Source organism: Dama dama, chromosome 19 (assembly GCF_033118175.1).
Source record: "Dama dama isolate Ldn47 chromosome 19, ASM3311817v1, whole genome shotgun sequence".
Lineage (NCBI taxonomy): Eukaryota > Metazoa > Chordata > Mammalia > Artiodactyla > Cervidae > Dama > Dama dama.
Window position 1 is genome coordinate 38,677,212 of NC_083699.1, and position 23,072 is coordinate 38,700,283.

At 40.5% G+C, this 23,072-nt stretch overlaps 1 protein-coding gene across 1 annotated transcript; it reads left to right on the plus strand.

Annotated features, from left to right (window-relative positions):
- Window positions 1-2,171: 2,171 nt before the first annotated feature.
- Window positions 2,172-17,923, plus strand: DNAJB11 (DnaJ heat shock protein family (Hsp40) member B11). The gene is made up of 10 exons (XM_061166773.1): window positions 2,172-2,329; window positions 5,809-5,965; window positions 9,910-10,007; window positions 11,758-11,890; window positions 13,623-13,765; window positions 14,531-14,613; window positions 15,472-15,529; window positions 16,502-16,613; window positions 16,843-17,002; window positions 17,465-17,923. Exons 1-10 carry the CDS (start codon window positions 2,262-2,264, stop codon window positions 17,527-17,529), a joined length of 1,077 nt encoding a protein of 358 aa, XP_061022756.1. The 5' UTR covers window positions 2,172-2,261; the 3' UTR covers window positions 17,530-17,923.
- The last annotated feature ends 5,149 nt before the right edge of the window (window positions 17,924-23,072 follow it).

The window sequence follows — 23,072 nt, forward strand, 5'->3', positions numbered from 1 at the left end:
CAGTATCATTCTCCCACTTCCCCAGCTCTTTATATTCTAGACTGAGAAGTTTTATTTTTGATTATTATCTTAATCTGACTTTATACACATTCCTTATTTTTTCAGATGTAACAGTACAAACTTTTAGGATTGTAAAGGAAGAGACTCTCGCCTTTGAGATGTTACTAGATTTTAGGACTAAGATATTTTCTAGGATTAACATTCTTCTGAAAATTCGGGTGACTGCTTCAATTCCTTTCATCTCATCCTCTGTCACCCCTTCTCTTCCTGAGGATGAGATAGTTGGATGGCATCATCAATTCAATGGACATGAGTTTGAGCAAACTACTAGAGATAGTGAAGGACAGGAAAGCCTGGCCTGCTGCTGTCCATGGGGTTGCAAAGAGTCAGATACAGACACGACTGAGCAACTGAACAAATGTATTTCTTTATATTATCAATGTTTTAATATTGACTCAGCTATACCAGTATTCCTCTTTAAACTTGTTAGGCACTAGTTACCCACTTAGAGAATAATTAGGTAGATGGTTTATTTAAAGTTATATATTTGTCTTTTGCTGCCTATTAATATTTTAATGTGTATGATACCCAGGTGATATACATACATATAATTGATATATTTTAAATCTCTTTAAACATTTCTTATGGGGGTTCCCTAGTGACTCAGTGGTAAAGAATCCGCCTGCCAATGCAGGAGACCTGGCTTTGATCCCTGGGTCAGGAAGATCCCCTGGAGAAGGAAATAGCAACCCACTCCAGTATTCTTGCCTGGGGAATCCCATGGACAGAGGAGCCTGGCAGGCTACAGTCCATGGGGTGACAAAGAGTTGGACACGACTTGGTGGCTACACAAGGAAACATTATTATGCTATCTTATAGCTAGTATAAAGGCTGGGGATCTTATTGTAAGTGCAAGGGAAAGTCATTCGAGGCTTTTAAGCAGAGAAATAATATGATCTGACATGTGTGTAAAAAATCATGGCAGGGAAAAGGGTCGGGGTGAGAAAGAGACCCTAAGATATGAGGAGTGGAGGCAGGGAGACCAGTTAGGAAGCTCTTGCCTGGTGGGAGATGATGTGACTTGGCCGAGAGGTGGTGGAGATAATATAATAGTGGACAGATTCAAGAAATGGTTTAAAGGTAAAGATTCGTATAGGGGACACAGGAGAGAAATCCGGGAAGATACCTGAAGCTTTGCAGTCAACAACTAGGTGGTGATGTACTGAAATGAGCAAAGGGGCGGGTGGAAGGGGTCAGAGGGTCGGTTCTGTTATTATTATTTGGTTCTCTTAAGTGTAATAATATTTATTATTCTTTGCGTGCTTACTATGTGCCAGACCCTGCGCTAGACGGCTTACAGATTAAAATTTCACAATACTATCAGTAAATGCTATGCCTCAGTTTTGTGGAAAAGAAGCTTAAGCTCAGGCTGGGGACAAGGCGCATGTTCTCCCCGCTAGAAGTGGTGGAAGCTGAATTCGAAACTAAGTCAGTCTGCTTCCACGGACATCAGGCCCCTTCTTTGCGAAAGCAAGACAGTTTTCTCGTGAGTTTTGTTAGAAGGCAAAACTTGACCTAAGCGTCGCGTCCGTTGTACCGTTGACTTGCAGTCATTGTCCCCGCCCATCTCGCTCGCGTACCTCCTCCCGGGCGTCCAGCGCCTAGCTCTATATGAATGAAATTCCTAGACTCGTAACCAAGATAAAACCTCCTTCCCGCAATTGGCCAGTGCTGGGAGAAGAGCCTTGTGATTGGTAGAGAGTCCAAGGAGGCGGGCGGAGGGAAACTTCTCGTACCGTGGACGCCGGCTCTAGGAACGCGTCCTACATCACCAATCTTTACGTAATTTTATCCGACTGGCAGGTGCTTGGGCCGGACGGATTCCTGCGGCGGCGCGATTCTCTGACGTTTCCCCTTCTAATTGGCCGGGAGCTGCGGCTGCAGTTCAGAAGCCTAACTGGCCGCCCGCGCCTCCTCGGAGGTGAAGTGTACTGCACTGATTGGCTGTGAGGCGCCGGCCGCGTGTGATGTCCCGAGCAGCGATTGGCTCTGGCCCGCTAGGGGCTTCTCTCGCCGGGACTCGGGACTCCCGGGAAGTGGACTGGCAGAGGAGGGGGCAAGCTAGCTGTCGCTCCTAACTAAGTCGGAGACCCGAGCGTAAGGGGGCCTCTCAGGGCCGGGTGGGCTGGCGAGCCGACGCGGCGGCGGCGGCGGCGGGGGCTGTGAGGAGTGCGGGGGTCCGGGGCCGGCACAGGGGGACTATGGCCCCGCAGAACCTGGGCACCTTCTGCCTGTTGCTGCTGTACCTCATCGGGACCGTGATCGCCGGGTGAGGAATTGGAACCTGCGGGCACGGGGCCATTAAGTCAGTCTTGGCTGGGAAGGAGGCTGGGGAGAGAAGGGGACATTGTCCGACGGGGGGAGTGGAAAGGGGCGTTGCTGTGGTGAGGCGGCGGAGAGGAGGAGTGGGTAGTGTGGGCCAGGTTAGTGGGATGGAGAGGAGGACAGTGGGTGACCGGGGTGATAGGGGCTTAGACCCAGAAGCCCTAGAACTAGATTTGCCCAGAGAAACGAGGGTTGGCTGCAGTGCCAAACGCAACGTGGGATGGGGGGCTGCTGAGTTGGAGAAGGGGATGATACAGTGTTAAGTCTACAACGAGCCGTTGGGCTGGCATTAAAGTGGGTGGGTTGTGATGCCAGGTAAAGTGAGGAAGTGGGGAGAATAGGTAGGGTAGCCATGCCGGCACTGAAAGAAATTGGATTGAGGGATCAAGGCAGACCCTTTGAAGAGCCCGTATACCTTTCAGCTTCGTAAGATACTGAGCCTAAGCTGTCATCATGCCTCACTGTCTCTCCAGGGGGCATTCTTAGGGAGCTGAGTAGTATTACAAGCAGAAGGGAGAAACATTTTACCAATAGATAGTAGACTGGAATTCTAGCCCCACCCAACTTATGAATTATGTGACTTTGAAAGAAAACCTAAATTCCCATCTTTGACATGAGGATGATAATGTGCCACCTGTTGGAAGGAAGCAGGACCTCCTGGACTCTAGAGATTCTCCAGCCTTTAAGATTCACTACCCTGTAGGCCCGGTGCCCACTGAATTTGATATGTCAGGCTCATATTTTAGAATGTGGAAAATAGTAAATCCTTAGCTTCTGACAAATTTGTAGGTTACTTTGAAAGGAGATAGGACTACCTAGCAGAAATTGACACTTTAAGTGCTTGTTATTCTCTTAAAAGTTTTTTTACCCCCCGTGTGCATATATGCTTAAACTTTGTTGGGTTTTTTTTTCCTTGTGAAACATCTTATACTTCTAAAATAAAAATCTTCTTCTCCTAGGTAACACTTTATTGTATTTTTAACATGTTTTTGTTAGCACTTTTTGCACTTAAAGCAATGTGTACCTTAAGTTGTTTGAACAAGATGTCAGTATAAATACTATTAATGCTCTTAACTATAAAGTTAGTGAAAAAGTGAAAGTGCTAATCACTCAGTTCTGTCCAACTCTTTGGAACTCCATGGTTTTAAACCCACCAGGCTTCTCCGTCCTTGGAATTCTCCAGGCAAGAATATTGAAGTGGGTTGCCATTTCCTTCTCCAGGAGATCTTCCCGACCCAGCAATCAAATATAGGTCCCTTGCATTGCAAGCAGATTCTTTACCATCTGAGCCACCAGGGAAGCCCAACTATAAACTTAAGTCTTTCATAAAGGAATTTCCTGGAAACTGTAATGTTGATACTGAATTGTGCCAGCCATCTCCCTGTGTTTTTCTCAGCTATTACTTAACCATTTTTATATTAAGTATATCCTAAGTAAGCCTCATTTTTTATATAGTTAGCTCTTTTGTTGTTAACATTAGTGAACTTTTTTCTAGTTTTGTCTCAAGAGATGCCAGGTTTTTGCATATTTGGGGGGAGGGGGATAAAGCACCTAAATAATCCTCATGGAATAATCCTCATCCCCTAGTCAGTGATAATTTTAAAAACTTACACATAAAATGATTATCTGATTTCCCTAAAGTGTGACTTAGAGCTTATTAAATCATTTTTTTAAGGTCCTTTGGTATATTACGTGGATCTTGGTACCCCAATGCATTTTCCCCCCACTACATTTTAAAATTATCATCACTCCTACATGATCTCCATTGTGAATAACTTTCCCATCCCTTGGTTGAGAGAGTGTATTTTCAGAAAAATTTCTGCTGGCTAAAGGGATAGACTTTTGAGACCATACTTATTTAGTCATTTCATTCAGTGAATATTTATTGGTGTCTTCTAGGGACTGGATGTGGTCCCTGTCCTCAAGGTTTATTAGTCTGATTCTGTCTTCTCATTGGCCTTTACTGCAAAGATTTGCTCTACAGTTAATTTAGTTCTAGCATAGTTCCTGGCAAGGACGACAGTGGCTCTCCACTTTGTCTCTTAACTCATGCCATGTGCATATTTGCAGCTGCTGAGACTTATAGGCACCAGCATATGGGTTCCAGCAGCTGGCTCTGATTAAGACTTGACCTAGACAAACTAGAATAACTCCTAGTAATGGAAACAGTGAGAGACTTTATTTTTTGGGGCTCCAAAATCACTGCAGATGGTGACTGCAGCCTTGAAATTAAAAGATGCTTGCTCCTTGGAAGAAAAGCTATGACCAGCCTAGACAGCATATTAAAAAGCAGAAACATTACTTTGCCAACAAAGGTCCATCTAGTCAAGGCTATGGTTTTTCCAGTAGTCATGTATGGATGTGAGAGTTGGACTATAAAGAAAGCTGAGTGCCAAAAGAATTGATGCTTTTGAACTGTGGTGTTGGAGAAGATGCTTGAGAGTCCCTTGGACAGCAAAGAGATCCAACCAGTCCATCCTCAAGGAAATCAGTCCTGAATATTCATTGGAAGGACTAATGCTGAAGCTGAAACTCCAATACTTTGGCCACCTGATGTGAAGAACTGACTGACTGGAAAAGACCCTGATGCTGGGAAAGATTGAAGGCAGGAGGAGAAGTGGACGACAGAGGATGAGATAGTTGGATGGCATCACCAACTCGATGGACCTGAGTTTGAGCAAGCTCCAAGAGTTTGTGATGGACAGGGAAACCTGGCGTGCTGCAATCCATGGAGTCACAAAGAGTCGGACACAACTGAGCGACTGAACTGGCTGAATGACTGCAAAATTGATATTTTCTCTTTTTTGGTGCAAAACTCCACAGCTCATACATTCAAATGAATGTTATTCTCTCTTCAGGCTTCTCTTGTTTGGGCTTTGACTTAACTTCTGTGTTAACCTCGGAAGTTAATTTTAGTCACCTCATTTTTAACATTCCAAGTGTGCTACTGTTAGAACGTTTATGTGATACAATCTTTTTGGATAGAGAAAATCATCCTTTGAGATTATTTTATCTTTGGAAGCAGTCAAGTCATTTGAAGTCAGTAATAGAGAACAACAAAGAGAGTCAATTTGATTATAGAGTTCTTGCTTGGAAATAATGTGTGACCATAAAATAAGAAAATGATTTTCTTGTCTAAAAGTAGTTCCCCTAACAGAAGAATGCCACAGATACTTTGAATAATCCTAGCATTGTTCAAAAAGTACATAGCCTCTCATTATGATTGCTTCAATGTATGAAACTCGTTACAAATTCTAGTGTGGTTTTCTTTTTTAGTCATTCTTTTTGTATGTCACATGTGTACCTTCATTTTCCTACCTCTTTGCTCAGACAGAAACCTAAATGTAAAGAAAAAATTTAACTTTTAAAGATGTAATGTATAACCCTTTAATGCAGTATCTTCTCCCTCTCCTGCATCCCCAGGCGAGACTTCTATAAGATCTTGGGGGTGCCTCGCAGTGCCTCTATAAAGGATATTAAAAAGGCCTACAGGAAACTAGCCCTGCAGCTTCATCCTGACCGGAATCCAGATGATCCACGAGCACAGGAGAAATTCCAGGATCTGGGTGCTGCTTATGAGGTGAGTCAGGAAGAAGATAAAGTATAAATAAAACCAGGAGATACAGAAAAGACCGTGTAACACAGAGTAACACTCCCGTTTTTCAGGTCACTTTTTAAAAGAAATAGACAACAGATAAAAGTAGTGCTCAATGCTATATTGTACATTTATTTTAGAAGGTACTACTTCCTGCCCTTTTCATATCACTGTTTGTTTTCTTAAGGAGAGTAGTGTTAAAAAAGATTAATGAAAGAAGATAGAATTAGTAGATTAATTAGTAGATTGATCTTCGGTCGGTCTGTTTGGAAGTTGGGGCCAGAAGCAGAAACAAAATCTAAATGAGGATTGCAAATCCACCTGCCTATATGGACCAGGCAGATAATATGCATGGCACGTATAAGATAAAACAGGAGAGTGGATATTCTACCTCTATTTTAGCAATCAGCAGGGATTGAAGAGGACTGTGACAGACTGAAGACTTCCTGACTCATTTCAAGGCAGCAGCGCCCAGCCAGTGTTTGCCGTATGTAGATGAAGCACTGTGTTGCCAGATCATTTAATTTTTCTAGAGGAGTGGAATTCCTGATTTTTTTGGTAAATTTTATGGTTATAACATGTTGGGAACTAACTCAATTTAAAATTTTCTTTTATGTGCAGATCAAAGAAAACCTAACTATAGTTTGAATTTGCAACCTCTAATCTAGAGGTTAAAACATTTGATGTGTATCATTTCATTTAATCTTCATTAGGACAACGTGAAATTTAGTAGAGCTGGGCATATTCTTAATCCCATTGTCTTTCTTTCTTTTTCAACAACACAGAGGAGTATTTACTGTATCCTTAATAACCTTTTTTACTATTTGAAAAACCATTTTACACAACACCATGGTGAAAAAATTTTTACAAATAAGCAACTGATGATCTTTCATGTGTATTTAAGAGTTAGCTGCTTTGCATGTGTTGCATCACCTTTTCCCTAGAAATAGGATAAGAGATCTGTGGTTATATTTTTTTTTCCAGCTTTTTTGAGATATAATTGACAAATGAAATTATAAGATATTTAAAGTGTACATTGTGGTGATTTGATATATGTATACATTGTGAAAGGATTTTGCTCGATCCATCACACCATGTATTTCTTTTTATAGTGAGGACGTTTAAGTTCTGCTTTCCTCACAACTTGCAGCTGTACAATAGAGTGTTATCAATTCTAGTCACCATTTATTCCCATTTTCTAAAAGGACACAGAAAAAATAATTTGACTGCAGTAGTCAGGGAGCTACAGCTTCTGAATTCAGATTAAATCCCTGTATAGTGAGAAGATTGGAAACAAGTCTGAAAAATATTTTAGTGGGAAAAAACCACACAGAGGGGATTCCAAGGCCTCCTGGGTTAAAGAAGTGAATGAAGTAAAAGTGATTTATATGCACATGAAACTTAAAACTGATGGGGTTTCCCTTTCTTCTCTCAACACCTATAGGACCAAAATTCCTAACCTTAGGCTCACAAATAAACTTGAGAGGGTTGGTGGACTCTCTTAAATTACTGTATGTAACATTTTGTTTCTTGTTAATATGGATTCCATGTTTTGCACTTTATTTCCCATGAATACTCCCATTGCTTGCTAGAAACCCAATAATCAAAAATATTTTCTGGGAGAACTGTTGCTAAGAATTTTCCATGCTCTTTATAGATTCTCCATGTTGTTTCACCATGACCTAGGCAGGCTATACATGCATCATTCAATGAGATTGCAATTTAACTCAGAACCTTTCTAGTCCTCAGTTCAAATTTTCTTTCTTCTTTGCATCATTCACTTGATTGCCTGTCTTTGGTCCTTGGATAAATTAGTGTCCATAAATCAAAATCCCACTAAAGTTGAAGAGTCTATTGTGACTACGTCTGTCTTCTCTACTGAGCTTACTGCAGGCATTTTAATTAGTTGAGACTGGTTGATTGGCCAGTCAACTAAGAAATTCCTTTCTTTCTCTTAAAAATAAAAGTTTCCAAGACTGGAATAAAACTGCACTCTGTAGATAGAAGAGAAGTGAGGAGTAAGTGAATGATAATAGATAACTTTAAGAGTAGTTTTGGGGGAGTTATTACAGAAGCCTCCTATGTCCAAAAAGAAGCTGACTTAAAAATAGTCTTTGTTTGGGGGGTTTTGAAATGGAATTTCTTATGGATCCAGTGTGGAATTCATTTCTTTGCCAAGGTAAGAACAGAGAAGTAGACTTGAAAGTGAAAATATTGAAAATCCCGATCCCATAATAATGAGGTGTTTTTTTGTTGTTGTTTTTTAAGTTAACTCTGCCCATTTCTATGTCCCCAAAGTAGCTTTTTTTCTTTTTTTAAAAAAAAGGATATTTATCCAACCCTTTATTTTTTACCTGCTCTATCATAGTGGCTTTAGTTGAGTACTCGAGTCACTTCTAGTCTAACTCATTTCTCTTTGATTTTAAGAATGCTCACTTTCTTATACACTGACTTTCTTATACACTGACTTTCTTCTTATCCTTCTGAATGTATCTTAAATGTTAATAGAGTTTTTTACTGTAGCTCCTTACGCATCATTCAGGCCCTGTGCCAAAAATGTGTCCTATTTACATATGCCAATCAGATCTTCCCTTCCTTTTGCTGAGTCAACAAGCCCCATATACTTCCAACCTTTTTTTTTCCCTGAGCCAACACAAGTATGAGTTTAGAATAACTTTTTCCTTCAGTCTGCTGTCTAAATAGAAATGTAAGAATACCAAAGAGCATGAAGTTGTTTAATTTTCAAACTTACGTTGTTGTTTAGTTGCTAAGTTCTGTCGGTCTCTTTGCGATGCCATGGGACTGTAGCCCACCAGGCTCCTCTGTCCATGGAATTCTCCAGACAGGAATTCTGGAGAGAGTTGCCATTTCCTTCTCCAGGGAGTCTTTCCAACCCAAGGATCAAGCCTGCATCTCCTGCTTAGCAGGCGGATTCTTTACCACTGAGCCACCTGGGAAGCCCCTTCGAAGTGCATATATTTCAGAATGCTGTCAGTAAATGGGAAGCTTTTTTTGGAAGGCAAATTTTGAATAACACTGAAGCTTATTTTGTTTTACATTCTTTATTCTAGATATGAAATGGTCCCAGTGAGAAAGCATATACTTATGACTGAGCATATAGTTTTCTAAAACCATTAAAACTTTAGAAAGTCTTTTCTCAAGTTGTCAAATTGAGCTTGAGCATCCTTCGTAGAGCAGTGTCCCTTTTCACTCTTTGCAATTCAGATTCAGGAGGTTATGAATTGTATGTGCCAGACAGCACTCTTCCACAAATGAATTTCTACATACATCAAAAGAATGAAAGGGGAATATGAAAATAGTGTAGACCTTTCTGGAGACCTGTCATTTGATTGCCTCAACTTGCCAGTCTCTTAATTTGTGTGGGGTACTGTCGGGTAGAGCTTATGGTATAGATATGTGAGGCTGAGCAAAGTTGAAAGCTGTCCTTATTTACTGCTTCTGTGACTGATGACAATCGCGTCAGTCGTGTCCCAAGCTTATAGTTTAGAGAGATAATACAGCATAGTGATTAGCAGTCTAAGTATGGGAGTCATACTACATGGGAAGTAAACCTGAGGAATTCATCTCACTCTTTCCTGTTACTGCCCTCACATTCATAGCTATGTTGCTAATCTTGTTAGTGCTAATCTGCATGATGTTTATGCAGCTAGGTGAGTTCTGATCAATTTAAATTAAAAACATGAGTTGAGATTGTGAAAAGTTACAAAATGAACGCTGATCAAAGAATTTATTCTGACAAAGAAATAACTCTTAAACATGCCTTAATAACATACATAATGAAAACCACATTCCACTAAAATTTTACACATAGTATCAAGAGTTTAAAATTTTAAAAACATAAATGTGAATGCACCTTACCAAACCATTACCAACTCATAGTCGTTTCCTCCACTGGCTTTTGCCCCCAGGTTCTGTCAGATAGTGAGAAACGGAAACAGTATGATACATATGGTGAAGAGGGCTTGAAAGATGGGCATCAGAGCTCCCATGGAGACATTTTTTCACAGTAAGTAATTTATCCATCTGCAAGGTATGAGTGTCTGAGAGTGGATCACTTAGTGATTATTAAAGAATTATCCTTGCTCCCTTGTTCAGAGTCTTTTGATGAAGAGTACAACTCTTCATAGCATAGTGATTAGCAGCCTGTCACTGGAGCCTATCAAGGACCAACTGATCCTTGACCAGAAGGTCACTCATCATCCTTTGTATAGGAATATACTTCTCTATTTTCACAAAGCTCCAGAAAAGATGGGTCGTACTTACAAGGATGTCCACTTGTTGGGGACTATGTTGGGGGTGATATATATTGGAAACCAGTTCATTTTGTCTCCTTGCTGTCTTCAAATCTGCAAACCACTTAGTGAGCAAGGTGATTCTTGTAAGAGAGAGAAATTCCTGCTCCTATACCCAGAGCTGCCTCTTCATCCTGTCGACAAGAAAGGGATGATTGTGATCATCAGCATTGGTGAAAGGAGTCAGGGCAGAGACTCTCCATCTCTTGTTGCTCCTGGCTTTCTGAGAATGCTGAGTGGCTGGATAATAAATACCTTCCCACTCTTTGAGGCCCACTTTATTGAACATTTGAATTGTCATGTGCTCTGATGATGCATAAATAGGGGGTCTTGATCGGGGATTTTGAATCAAATTATAAATAAAAACATATTTGAATATGCATTTTTGTCGGGGGAGGATGCAATGCTTTCTTCAGATTCTTAAAAGAGTTTTGTCAACTCAAAAAAAGTAAGAATCACAGCTGCCATGTTTAGTGTTTGGGGGTGATGGTAGATTTTCAGGACCTGTGAAGATATGTGAATAATACGGTTAGGAAATCCTGCTCTTCCCCAGGATTGATTTGGCTGCTTTAGCCTACCAGGGAAGTTTCCCGTCCGAACCTCTTGGCAGTTAGAAGTGATACCCAGAGACGCCAGAAAGAGAAAAGGCTCTGCCCATGCCCCTTTTGCACCAAAAGCCTCCCCGTCTGCTTTTATTCAAGATTCAGGGAATCTCTTCACCAAGACTGGGGGTTTTTTGTCTTTTTTTTTCTGGAGGGAGGGGTTGAGGGGTTGTATGGTTGTCATCACTGTGCTAACATCTGAGGCTTCTTAACCAAAATTTAAGATTATAATTAGAACCCCTATGGAGTTAAAGGTCACTTTTTATATTAATCTTAAAGTGATGCTTCTGTTATTTAACACAAATTAATTTTGATCATATGAGACCAGAACTTCCTTTTCTTTCAGATCCACAGTTTTACTGAGACTGATGCTTTTTTAGTTTAATTATGTATCCAAGATTTTTGTACAAAGCAGTAGCTTCTTTCACCAAAGTTAGTATCTAAAAAGCATATAAAGGTGAACACTACAAGAGTCCAAAATTACCGTTGGGTTCAGCAATACATTGGCTTATGTATACTATACCCTTTCTCAATATCTCCATTATATTCTAATATTTGTCAGTATTAAGAGATTATTTTTTCATTGTTTAAGAATTCATTGGCATACTTTATACACTGTACTGTATGTCTAGAAGATATTAAAAAGTAGTTTTTTTGTGTTGGGGCAATATATATGTACTATATATTTATACTATAAATACTATATAATAAGTTGTATATGATGTTATTACTTCACTGTGTTAAAAATATCTTTCAGTTTTGCTTATTGGTAGGTCACAATATTTTATCAGTGTGAAGAAAACTAAAATTGTAAGAGGTGAATTTTGATTTCTTTTCCTGATGATTTTACACTTACCAATAGCTTCTTTGGAGATTTTGGTTTCATGTTCGGAGGAACCCCTCGTCAGCAAGATAGAAATATTCCAAGAGGAAGTGATATTATTGTAGATCTCGAAGTCACTTTGGAAGAAGTGTATGCAGGAAATTTTGTAGAAGTAAGTCCAAATTATGCATCTATTCATATTAACTCTAGAATGTGTTCTTATGACTAAAACTAAGAGGTTTCTGGGTACCTTCCCTGTCTTTTAGGAAGGGGGGCAGTGCATAGAATTGAATTAATCATAATCCTTGGTTCATGATATGCTGTAATTGTTTCATGAACTCATCTCTTAGCCCAAGAACTTAATAAAACAATAAACCAGGACTTATATCTACCTACATGCTACTTCCCTATTCCAACCCCCCACCTCCCTTCCAAGGAGACTACCTTATATCCTGAGTTTCGTCTCTACTGCCACTGTTTATTTGTTCTATTATATGTGTATGTATACCTGAATAGTATTTCGTTCACTCACATGGTTTCTGACTTTTTGAAAACAACATCAGACTGTGCATTATCTTCTGAGACTGGCCTTTTTTTTTTTACTTACTCCTAATATTGTCAGGATTCACCCATGTTGTTGCTTACAGCTATAATTCTGCTGAATAGAATTTCACTGCCACCGCATTGGATCAACAGGCCTGTAGGTTGTTTCCAGTTTTCTTCCAATTCCAAACAGTGCTTTTAGGAAGCCTTGTACCTGTATTCAGGTACAGAGACTAATTTCCCATGTTCCCTTGCAGGCCTGTTGTCTGTAGTCCTTGGCTATACATAATGTACACATCACTTTATTATAGTTAGCATGCTCCTAAACAAATTCCTTGTTAATCTAATTGTTGTAAAGAATGTATGTACGTGACCTTGCTATTTAAATGCCCCCATGGTCTATTCTTTTTAAGAAAAATATTTACTGTAAGAGAGCATAGTGGTTAGAAGTACAGACTTTGGAGCTAGACTGCCTGATTTAGGGTCCTGGCTCTGCGGTACATTGGTTGTGTGACCTTGGTCATATTACTGAGCCTTCCTGTGCTTTCATTCCATTCTCTGTAAAATGGAGATGATAGCGGCATCTATGTCGTAAAGAGTTCATAAATATATGTGATTAGGGCCTTGCTTGGCACATAGTAAGTGCCATAACTGTTAGCTATAATTACTTCTATTGTTTATCCTGTTGAACTGGGCTTCATATGTTCGTAGGCTTTGAGGGATTTTCCTCCAAGCATTTGCCTCATTCAGCTGCATAGACATGCATTTCTTCATATATTTTAGTTTTCCTTTGATTGGGAGGGATCAGAATGTTTGATTGCAGTCAGCTACAAGGAGATGCTCATTGTGTCTCTTCTTACAGGCTGAGTATCTAGATTGAGGCAGCATCGGAAAACACTGCCAGATTGAGTTGCCTGAAACAAGGAAGTGTTTTCATGAGGTTAATCATGGCTCATCTTGGAGTGGGAGCCACATGCCAGCTTTTGAAGGCTGTGGTTGTTCTTCAGGGCTCCTGCTTTACGCAGCTCAGATTTCTCAAGAAATAGTAATTCTGTGGACTGTGTTAACTCAGTAGTATTTCTTTGTGGCTTAGAAAAAGTGATCCTATACACACTGTCTTCTAGCTCTTCTTTCTTACCCTTCTCTCTCTCCTCCAGCTTTAGAATTTGAGTCTGTTAAAGATCCATTTACTACAGTCCTGTGTGGGGGCTGACTTGTAACTCCTCCAGGACTTCTCTCAGCTGTGGGTCTCCCTGATGGATGGCTTGGGAGAGAAGGGGAGGTTCCAGCCCAGATCTGGTGAGGAAACTGAAACCTGGGGGATGCAAAAGAGAAGCTTATGCTGTGTCTGCATTTCCTAGGTGGTTAGAAACAAACCTGTGGCGAGGCAGGCCCCTGGCAAACGGAAGTGCAACTGCAGGCAGGAGATGCGGACCACCCAGCTGGGCCCCGGGCGCTTCCAGATGACCCAGGAGGTGGTCTGCGACGAGTGCCCGAATGTCAAGTGAGTGGAAGCACCTTCTTCGCTCTGCCAAGGGACACTTTAATCATCTCACTGGCCTAATAAAATGCCAGTGGTCCATACCTAGATTTTTTTTCCTTCCCTCTCTTCCTCATGTCCTGCCAGAGGACAGAGCAAGGAAATTTACATTTTTGTTTCTTCTTAAAGTATCTCTTCTGAATATCTTCTTTTATGTGTATAAGCTAATCAGCTTTATTTCTGAATGTTCTTAAAGCTGTTGATATTCCATTTTTTTCTACTTGGAATATTTAGAGCAGTCTTATATGTCCAGCTAAATTTCAGATTAGAGACATACTGTTTGCTGATTACATTATGAACACAACTATTTAATTGAACCTTCAGTTGTATATATTAAATCTAGCTCATTTATTTGTGGGATCAGGGGAAAAAATCAAATAGGATAAACTCACCTGTTAGATTTTCTGATAAACATGATACTGTCCTTTCAGGTGGACATTTATGTAAGTGTGAGTGGTCTTCTCTGTTATTGATCCTCATGTTAAAGCAGCCAGCCAACTGTAGGCCCTTTTGGAATCAGTGGTTGCGTGATTACGTGATATATAGAAGCTTTGCCCTGGCATTTGGCAGGTGGAAGGTGTAAATGGATATCAAGTGACTTTATCATCTAGAGATACAGGCTAGTCTTCCAAGAAAAAGAAGATTGAGTAGATAAAACTTGAATTGTCTGTGTCTAGGATTTGGTTTATATTTTCATTTGTTTTTCCTTTTAAATTCTCTTTGTCTCAGACTAGTGAATGAAGAGCGAACACTGGAGGTAGAAATCGAACCTGGGGTGAGGGACGGCATGGAGTACCCCTTTATTGGAGAAGGTGAAACATTGACATTGGTGTTTTATTATCATAGCTTTCTGCTCTCTGAATGCTTATGAATACCTCCCACCTCACCCCATACTTCATGGCCACATAGTAAATGCATCCTTTCCAACATACTTCCATTGTTTTTTAGGACACAGGAAGCCTTTTGTGACCATCTTTAAGCTCTAGCATTACTGTGTATCCTTTGAATACGATGGCCAAAAGTTACTGTCCAGTAGCCTAAGTTGGGCTTCCCAGGTGGCGCTAGTGATGAAGAACCTGCTTGCCAATGCAGGAGGCATAAGAGACACGGGTTTGATCCCTAGGTCAGGAAGATCCCCTGGAGGAAGGCATAGCAACCCACTTCAGTATTCTTGCCTGGAGAATCCCATGAACAGAGGAGCCTGGAGGGCTATGGTCCATGGGGTCGCAGAGAATCAGACACGACTGAGCGACTTAGCATGCACACACAGCCTAAATTATATCAAAGTTTAAGATGTTCAGAACTTAATGGATTAATTTGAACTCCACAATAAAAGAAGAGACGTAACTCTAATTGGCATTAATGAGATGCTCTCAGACCTCATTTTGGGGTTAAATTTAAAACTCTAGAAGAAAAAATAGCTTTAAAACATAAGGTTCAGAAATCAGTGAATCATTCTTTGTTTAGGAAATAGGTCAACTTATTTACTGCTGTGCCTGAGGCACAGGTGAGCCTCAGTAATAGTTTGAAATTTGATATAACCAGATAGACTGTGCTCACAGATAGGCTTAACAGTCAAAGCCCAAGTTAGAGGCTTTAACAACTTCTTTCAGCTACCAAACAGATTTGCAGTGTTCCGCTTACAGTGTGTGGTAATCTCTTCTGACTAGGTGAGCCTCACGTGGATGGAGAGCCAGGAGACCTGCGGTTCCGAATCAAAGTTGTCAAGTAAGTCATCTCAGTTTGGAAGCCTTCTTTGGGTTGGAGCCTCTTATTGAGCCTAAATATTTATTTACTCAGGACTGAAAGATGTTGGGAGGAGAGCATTGATAAGACAAGGAGCTGTGAAAGAGAAGCAGAGAAGGAAGCCAGAGCTAGTAACTGAGGAAATGCGCCCCGTGCAATAATGGGAGACTTTTCCATAGAAAGGACCTACTGTGACGTCATCTGCAGCTGCTGGGCAGCGTCCCTGGTTGCCTCTCTTCAACTTGCAGGGCTCCTTACATAAGAATTTTGCTTGGAACTCAGGCTTTCTTGTTTACCACTTTGGAGACCAGTGATGCCTCTGCGTCTAAGGATTCACTGAAACAGGATTCCCACCCAGATATGGAGAAATGAGTCCCCAGTGCCAAAGACTTTTTTCTCTCTCATGGCACTCCTTAATCTCAGTGGTCTTTCCCCAGTGTTCTTTACCTGCCTTGTCTTTCTGATCACTTCCTGGGAAACTGGGATATGTTCTGTTCCCTGAATGAACCTAGTCCCTTCTCAAGTCCGTATCTTTGCCAGGATTCACTCTTGTCCTGTCCCCAGCCTCCCATACACCCTCCTTATCTACAGCTTCAGAGCCGACCGGGCCTTATAAACCCAGCTCTGGAATCCCCACCCAGCCACTGATCTCTGACACCCTTCTCCCCCAGGTCCACGGCCAGAAGTTGTCCTTCTCTTTTTTCCATAATCTGATTACTTGTATTTTAATTATATGCTTTTGCTGTTGCTGATCATAAGCTCCTGAAGATGAGGGTTTAATAAATCCTACTAACTTTACAGTCTCTATTAATACTACACACAAAGGGATATCTTAAGAGTTGCTTATTGTTTGAAAAAGTGGCATCCATCCTTTTCCATGATTTTTCTAAAAACTTTTTGAACTCTTCCAGAAAAAGACTGGAAGTTACTGATCTTTACCTTGTTCTCTTCCAGGCACTCGATATTTGAAAGGCGAGGAGATGACTTATACACAAATGTGACAATCTCACTCGTAGAGTCTCTGGTGGGCTTCGATATGGACATTACTCACTTGGATGGTCACAAGGTAAGCAAACTAGTTCTTTTTAAAGTCCTGTCCTTTTAAAGCCGCCTTGTGGCTGGTGTTGAGGTTACTTCAGTCCTTTGGAGCCACGGAGACATGTTTTGCTTGCCCCTTCATCCTGATGCTCTGCTGAGCTGTCTGACATGAGCTCTGGGTACCAGTGCTCACTGGAAGCTGTGTTGTGCTTCGAGAGTACCAGTCCTTCTCTAGTCCATCCCCTTTTGCTTTCCAGGTACATATTTCCCGGGATAAGATCACCAGACCAGGAGCCAAGCTATGGAAGAAAGGGGAAGGGCTCCCCAACTTTGACAACAACAACATCAAGGGCTCTTTGATAATCACCTTCGATGTGGATTTTCCAAAAGAACAGTTGTCAGAGGAAGCAAGAGAAGGTGAGGGTATAATGTTTACTCTTCAGGAAAAGATGAGGTCTGGTTTAGAAGGATCAGAGGCTTAGAGGGTGATGGCTGCAATGGTTGCTTGCGAAGAGGGCCCAGGTGGTGGGTTGTAAGGAAAAAGGAAAAGGTAAAGGAAAAAGGAAAGAGGTCAGAAGTGGAAAGAGGACAAAGAAGAAGGGATGGAAAACCGCTGAAGAGCTTTCTGTCCATTCCAGTTGCCTCTTCTCATGGGATTTTGTGGGATGTGTGTGTTGTATGTCTGCCTGAGACACAAAGAGAAGGGATCACCTGGACGTGCGTGTATGGGTATCCCCACGTGATGAAGTTGGACGTGGGTAGTTACTTGTTTAATTCAGATCCATGCTTGTCATAGGGCCTTTTGTGGAGCCTCCCTGTGAAACATGCTCTTTAAGCTGCATTTTTGTTAATGGAGTCATTTGTTCATTCTTTCCCCAGGTATCAAACAGCTACTGAAACAAGGATCAGTGCAGAAGGTTTACAATGGACTGCAAGGATATTAAGATTGAATAAAATTGGACTTTGTTTTAAAATAAGTGAATCAGCGATATTTATTATCTGCAGGGGTTTTTTTTGTGTGTGTATTTTTGTTTTCATTTTCAATATGCAAGTTTGGTTTAATTTTTTTTCTTCTAATGATCGTCATGAAATGAGTAAGCGGGCTTAAGAATTTGTCCATTTGTGTTGAGAAAAGAATGACCAGCAAAAGGTTTAATAATACCTCTCCCTTTGGGATATATGTCTGGTGCTGCCGCCCGAGTTTCAAGAATTAAAGCTGCAAGAGGACTCCAGAAGCAAAAAGACACTATACAAAGGGTTGGAGTAAATTGTTAGCTGTTTCATTTGAAATACCAAGTGGAGAAGTCTGTTTTTAAATACATTCTGTTGTTGATTTTTTTCTTGACTCCTGTTTCTTGTTGGTTCAGCTCCCCTGTTGCCTCTCCCATCTCAGCCTTTTTCCTTGTCATTTTTCCTCAACCAGCCTCATTTCCCTCCCTGGGACCTGTGTGCTTGTTGGATTCTCCTCCCATGAAGCAAGATGAACGCACAAGCCTGTGAGAGAGTGGTGAAGATCAAGTCCCCATACCCAGTTAAACACACATGGCACTTTCTAGAGAGGACCCTGAAGAAATTAGAGATGGGAGTGGATGAAACAAGGACCTAATTATCCTTGAGAAAGTATATTTCTTCTCATTTTAAGTAGAGAATAGTAAAATCTGACATGGAAACTTTACTGTTTTAGAAAGCACTTTTCATGTGTCCAATATCAGTTGACATCATGTTTAACAGGTCTTTGGCTTGTGTTGGGAACTAGAATTGTTGTTGCCCCTAGGAGATGAATTTAAAGTACTAGAATAACAAATTTACATTTTCTTCTGTCAGTGGCACCTAATTCAGGTGGTATGTGACTTCAATATATGTGAATTTGGAACCTCTTTCCCTTCATTACATGGTCAGATCACATTCTACTCTTCCTTACTTTAGCTAGTGAATGTTTCAATGTTGTTGAACAACTGTTGCAGAGGGTTTATGGAGCTGCCTTCTAGTCATGAGTATGGTTCCAGCAACATTCCCATCTATGTCTATATAACAGCCAATGCTGCTGTTGCCTTTTCATTTATTTTGCCCTGTTTTATAAAAATTAAGGGAAGAGGGGAATAAATTTCATCCATTTAGAATAGTTAACAAGCACATCATTTAACCTTGATCAGACAATATTTGGGTTTGAGTGATCCAACTGTACATTTACTTGTAAGGGGAAAGAAAATTGAGGAATATTTAAAATGCTAAAAATCTTAGAAATTAAATGCACCACATAGATACATATGTATGTTTCATGGACTTTTTGTACACTTAATATTCATTATGTACTAAGATTCTGTAGTTAAAAATTTCTGAGGAATAATTATCAACACTTATCTCCTATATCTTAGCCCAGGAGAGCTCTCGATCATGATTTGCACCTATTGATTTTCTACAAGATTTTTGCAAGAATCAGTCACATACTAAGCTAGAACTGTTAGTAGCTAGGAAGACCCCAGATATAATTCTTTTGCTTCAAATAAGAATGTTCTTGGGGCTTTGTCACTATTTAAGTGCTTTCTCTGAAACACATGGTAATATGGAAAGACGTATCAGAGCCCCATAAGTGTTCTTGTAATAAAGCATAGTAAGAGGATGATGTGGTGGTGATGACAGGAAGATTGTAAAACCAGGCTTTAAAGTTCATGCTTTTTGCACTAGGGTACAGCTGCCTTCCCAGAAGTTAATGCTGCCCCGAAGTGGAGCAGTGATCCCCAAGGCAGCAAGCTTCCTATGGAATGGGCTTGGGAGGTGATAGTGGTCAATATGTAAGCTCCCCTCAAGCCAAAAGTTTCTGTGTACCAAAAAAAAAAGTCACTATGAGTTACAAAGTTTTCATGTGAAGAACTGAAAACTTGTCCTCTTACTCATTGAGTAGAAAATATTTATTGAGTCCTTATTATGGGCCAGTTTCTGTTCAAGTGTTTTATATGGATGAGGTTGTTTATATGGAAGAGAGACTGTTATCCTCAATCTACAGATGAGGAAATTAAGTTACATCTCACAGCTTACAAGCAGTGGGTCCAACATTTGAAGCCAAGCAGTCTGCTCCAGAGAATGTATCAACTACCACGAACTCATGATTTCTATTCAAAGAAAACAGGTGGTGTGGAGGAAATATTCTAGATAGTGATGGTGGGAGGATAAATAATAGTGCCGGGCTGACCTGCAGGGAAAAATGTCCCTGCAGTGAGATATACAATGAAGCAGAAAGGGTGGTTGGCCTGTGACACTGGGCAAGCCAGTTGGAAATGATGAAGGATGATATATTTTAAGGAGAGTTTTTGCATGTTTCTAACATTTTGGCTATACATTTATGTAAGTTTAGTTTCTGCTCTTCAGCTACATTCACTATTGGTTATATTGCCAGATTCCTGAATCCTAGATGGGTGTTAGTGCTCAGAAATCACTGTTGTTGGAAAAGGGAACAGGGTATGGAAAGTTAAAACCAATTGTAAAAGTTGCATTGGTTGGTCTTAAAAATGAAAGGAAGATTTTACTCTAGTCTTTGAAAAAAGTTAAGCTGCAATTAGCTCCAGTAAAAACATCTATCCTGAACACAAAGATTCCAGGAGATAAGCAGAGAGGAAAAAAGTTTGATGAGTGTTTACTTTTTTAAAATTCTAGACTTTCAGTCACTGGCATGGTACCAGAACTCATGCTGAAGGGTTGACTGTGGGTCACAGAGAGTAGGCACCAGTACAGCTCCCACCACGATTTATGTCAAAGAGCCCAGACCCTTTCTCTTTCCACTAAATGAAATTAATACTTATGAGTGGTACAGCTTTAAGTATGGTATCTCTACTGATGCAACCAGCCCGAGAACGCCACGATCGGAGTGCAGTGTCATCACAGAGCTAAGTGTCAATGAGGATGCTCTAAAACTGCTCAGTCCAATATGGGACCATATGTCCACTTCTGAGCACCTGAAATGTGGCTGGTGCAAACTAAGAGGTGCTATACATGTAAAGTACACAGTAGATTTTGACGACTTGGTACAAAAAAAAGAACGTAAAGTAATGCAATAATTTTATATATTGGTTACATGTTGAAATGATAGTATTCTGGGTATATTTGGTAAAATATATTATTAAAATGATAAATAAAATACATTATAAAATTTGCCTTACCTTAGTTTTGGATTTTTACTTTTCAAAATGTGGATTCTAGAAAATTTTAAATTATGTGTATAGCTTACTTTACTGATGGCTGCCAGGTTACTTCTCAATATGGGGCAAATTGACTTAATATTTGGGACGAAGGGCCTCATGTTCACTGTTATTCAATTACATCTCATTCAATTCAGTCCAGTGGTCCTGATGGTTAAGATGTTTTGGGATTCCAACTCAGTCATCCGATATTCTGTGCTTCTCCAGTTGATGTTATCTGTCCTCTGTATTGGCTGAGACATCAAGATTTTTTATCCAAATAGTGAAGAAAAGAATTGAAGGCCAGCTCTTGAATTTTGCCATTGAAAGCCTTGCTCCAGGTTGTCATCAAAACATCAGCATATAGTCATATCAGCCTCCATGAAAATAGCTATTTTGCATGTAGCCATATTTCTTATCATGTCCGCAAGGATATGCTGAGAGGCCTTGTTGAAATCCATTTATACAGCAGCTTCTTAGGAAATGAGGTGGATCTGACTTGAATTCTTAGCAAGCCCATATATGTGCCCTAGGGATCAGTACTTTCTAATTTGCTGCTGCTGCTGCTAAGTCGCTTCAGTCGTGTCCAACTGTGTGACCTCATAGATGGCAGCCCACCAAGCTCCCCCATCCCTGGGATTCTCCAGGCAAGAATACTGGAGTGGGTTGCCATTTCCTTCTCCAATGCATGAAAGTGAAAAGTGAAAGTTAAGTCGCTCAGGCGTGTCTGACTCTTCAAGACCCCATGGACTGCAGCCTACCAGGCTCCTCTGTCTATGGGATTTTCCAGGCAAGAGTACTGGAGTGGGTTGCCATTGCCTTCTCCGACTTTATAATTTACGTGCTTACAAATGATGACTAAGTTGACTGTCATGTTCTTAGCTTTTGGAAAAATCGTGCATCTTCAGTCTTTCAGCCTCTCACTCCTCCACAGTCCCTCAACATCACAGCCATGTTTAACAACCTCCTCTATATTCCTTTAAGTACTTAAATTTTGTCTAGTCCAGAAGACATGATTTCCTTTGAAGTGGTAAAAGTGTTTCTTGTCATCAGCTCTTCCCTCTTGGGCTTCCATTTCCTCCTACTGATGTTCATTCTGCCTTTACATTTCAAACGTTCTTCCTGATGGAGTACAGATGCAAAGTTGGAGGTTTTATATACCATAGTGATTAAAATGTATATGATCTAGAATCAAGCTGCTTAAAATCAAACTCCAATGCCACCACTTACAAGCTATGCCTCAGTTTTTCCATTTGCAAAATGGTAATAATAATAGCACCTATTTCACAGAGTCATTGGACAATTCCAACTGGAATCCCTGGCTTGGGGCAGATAGGCAAAAAGGAGCAAGTTAGTATTTTCTATGTTGCTTAATTAAGATTTGTTTCCCCTCTGCAATGCATGAGGTTTGCCTCCAGGTGGCACTAAAATAGTGCTATGCTAGTGTTAAAATCAGCCCTGAAACTCCAGACTTTTTTATTTTTTTTTTGTTTCCCAGACTTTTTAAAAAAGCCATTTTCTGGCTATTATCACTTAAAAAAAAAAGTTATTCGTTAAAATGACAAAAATGATAACTTTCAATGCAAATTCAAATAAATAATGCACCTTGACTCTCTCTTGCCCTCCTCTCTTAGCCTCACTTATTCCTAATGTAGATTTCACAGGGGCTGGATTTTGATTTAGATATCAGTTCTGCCAAAAAAACAAAAATAAATAAAAGATGGCTCCTGAGAACTAATACCAGTTGAGGAAAACATCGTGAGGAGCCAGACTAGATGATTAAAAACAAGTCAGGTAATTAAAGCCTCTGCCTCTTCTAACTGGTCACTAACCTAGGACAACAGAAAATTGATAGACAAGGTTTTCAGCAAGGCATTTTATGATCCATATCTTTATATCTTTGGGGGCAGAATTAGAGACATATAGTTGGATTCAAAACTCACTAACTATGGCTGAACATGCTGTTGATTAATGAATCAGTGTCAGCCTGGAAGGGAGGTGGTCTCTGCTGGTACAAAACAGAGCTATGTCCCCTCAGTCTTGATCTATTCAGTACTTCTATCAGCGGTGAGCGTTCAGAAAGAGTTTAAAATGCCAAGTGCTTAGTATGTGTGTAACAGTTTCATAGCCCTTATGTGCTTGTAGGTCCAAAAGTCCTAGGAGAGAAGCAGGACACATTAAAGCTGGCCAGACAAGCTCTGACTCCTGCACAATGCTCTGGATGGGGGAAGCACAGCACAACACAGTTACAAGGGGACTTGCACTAAATTTTGAGAGCAAGTAACTATAACAACGGCTTCCCCAGTGGCTCAGCG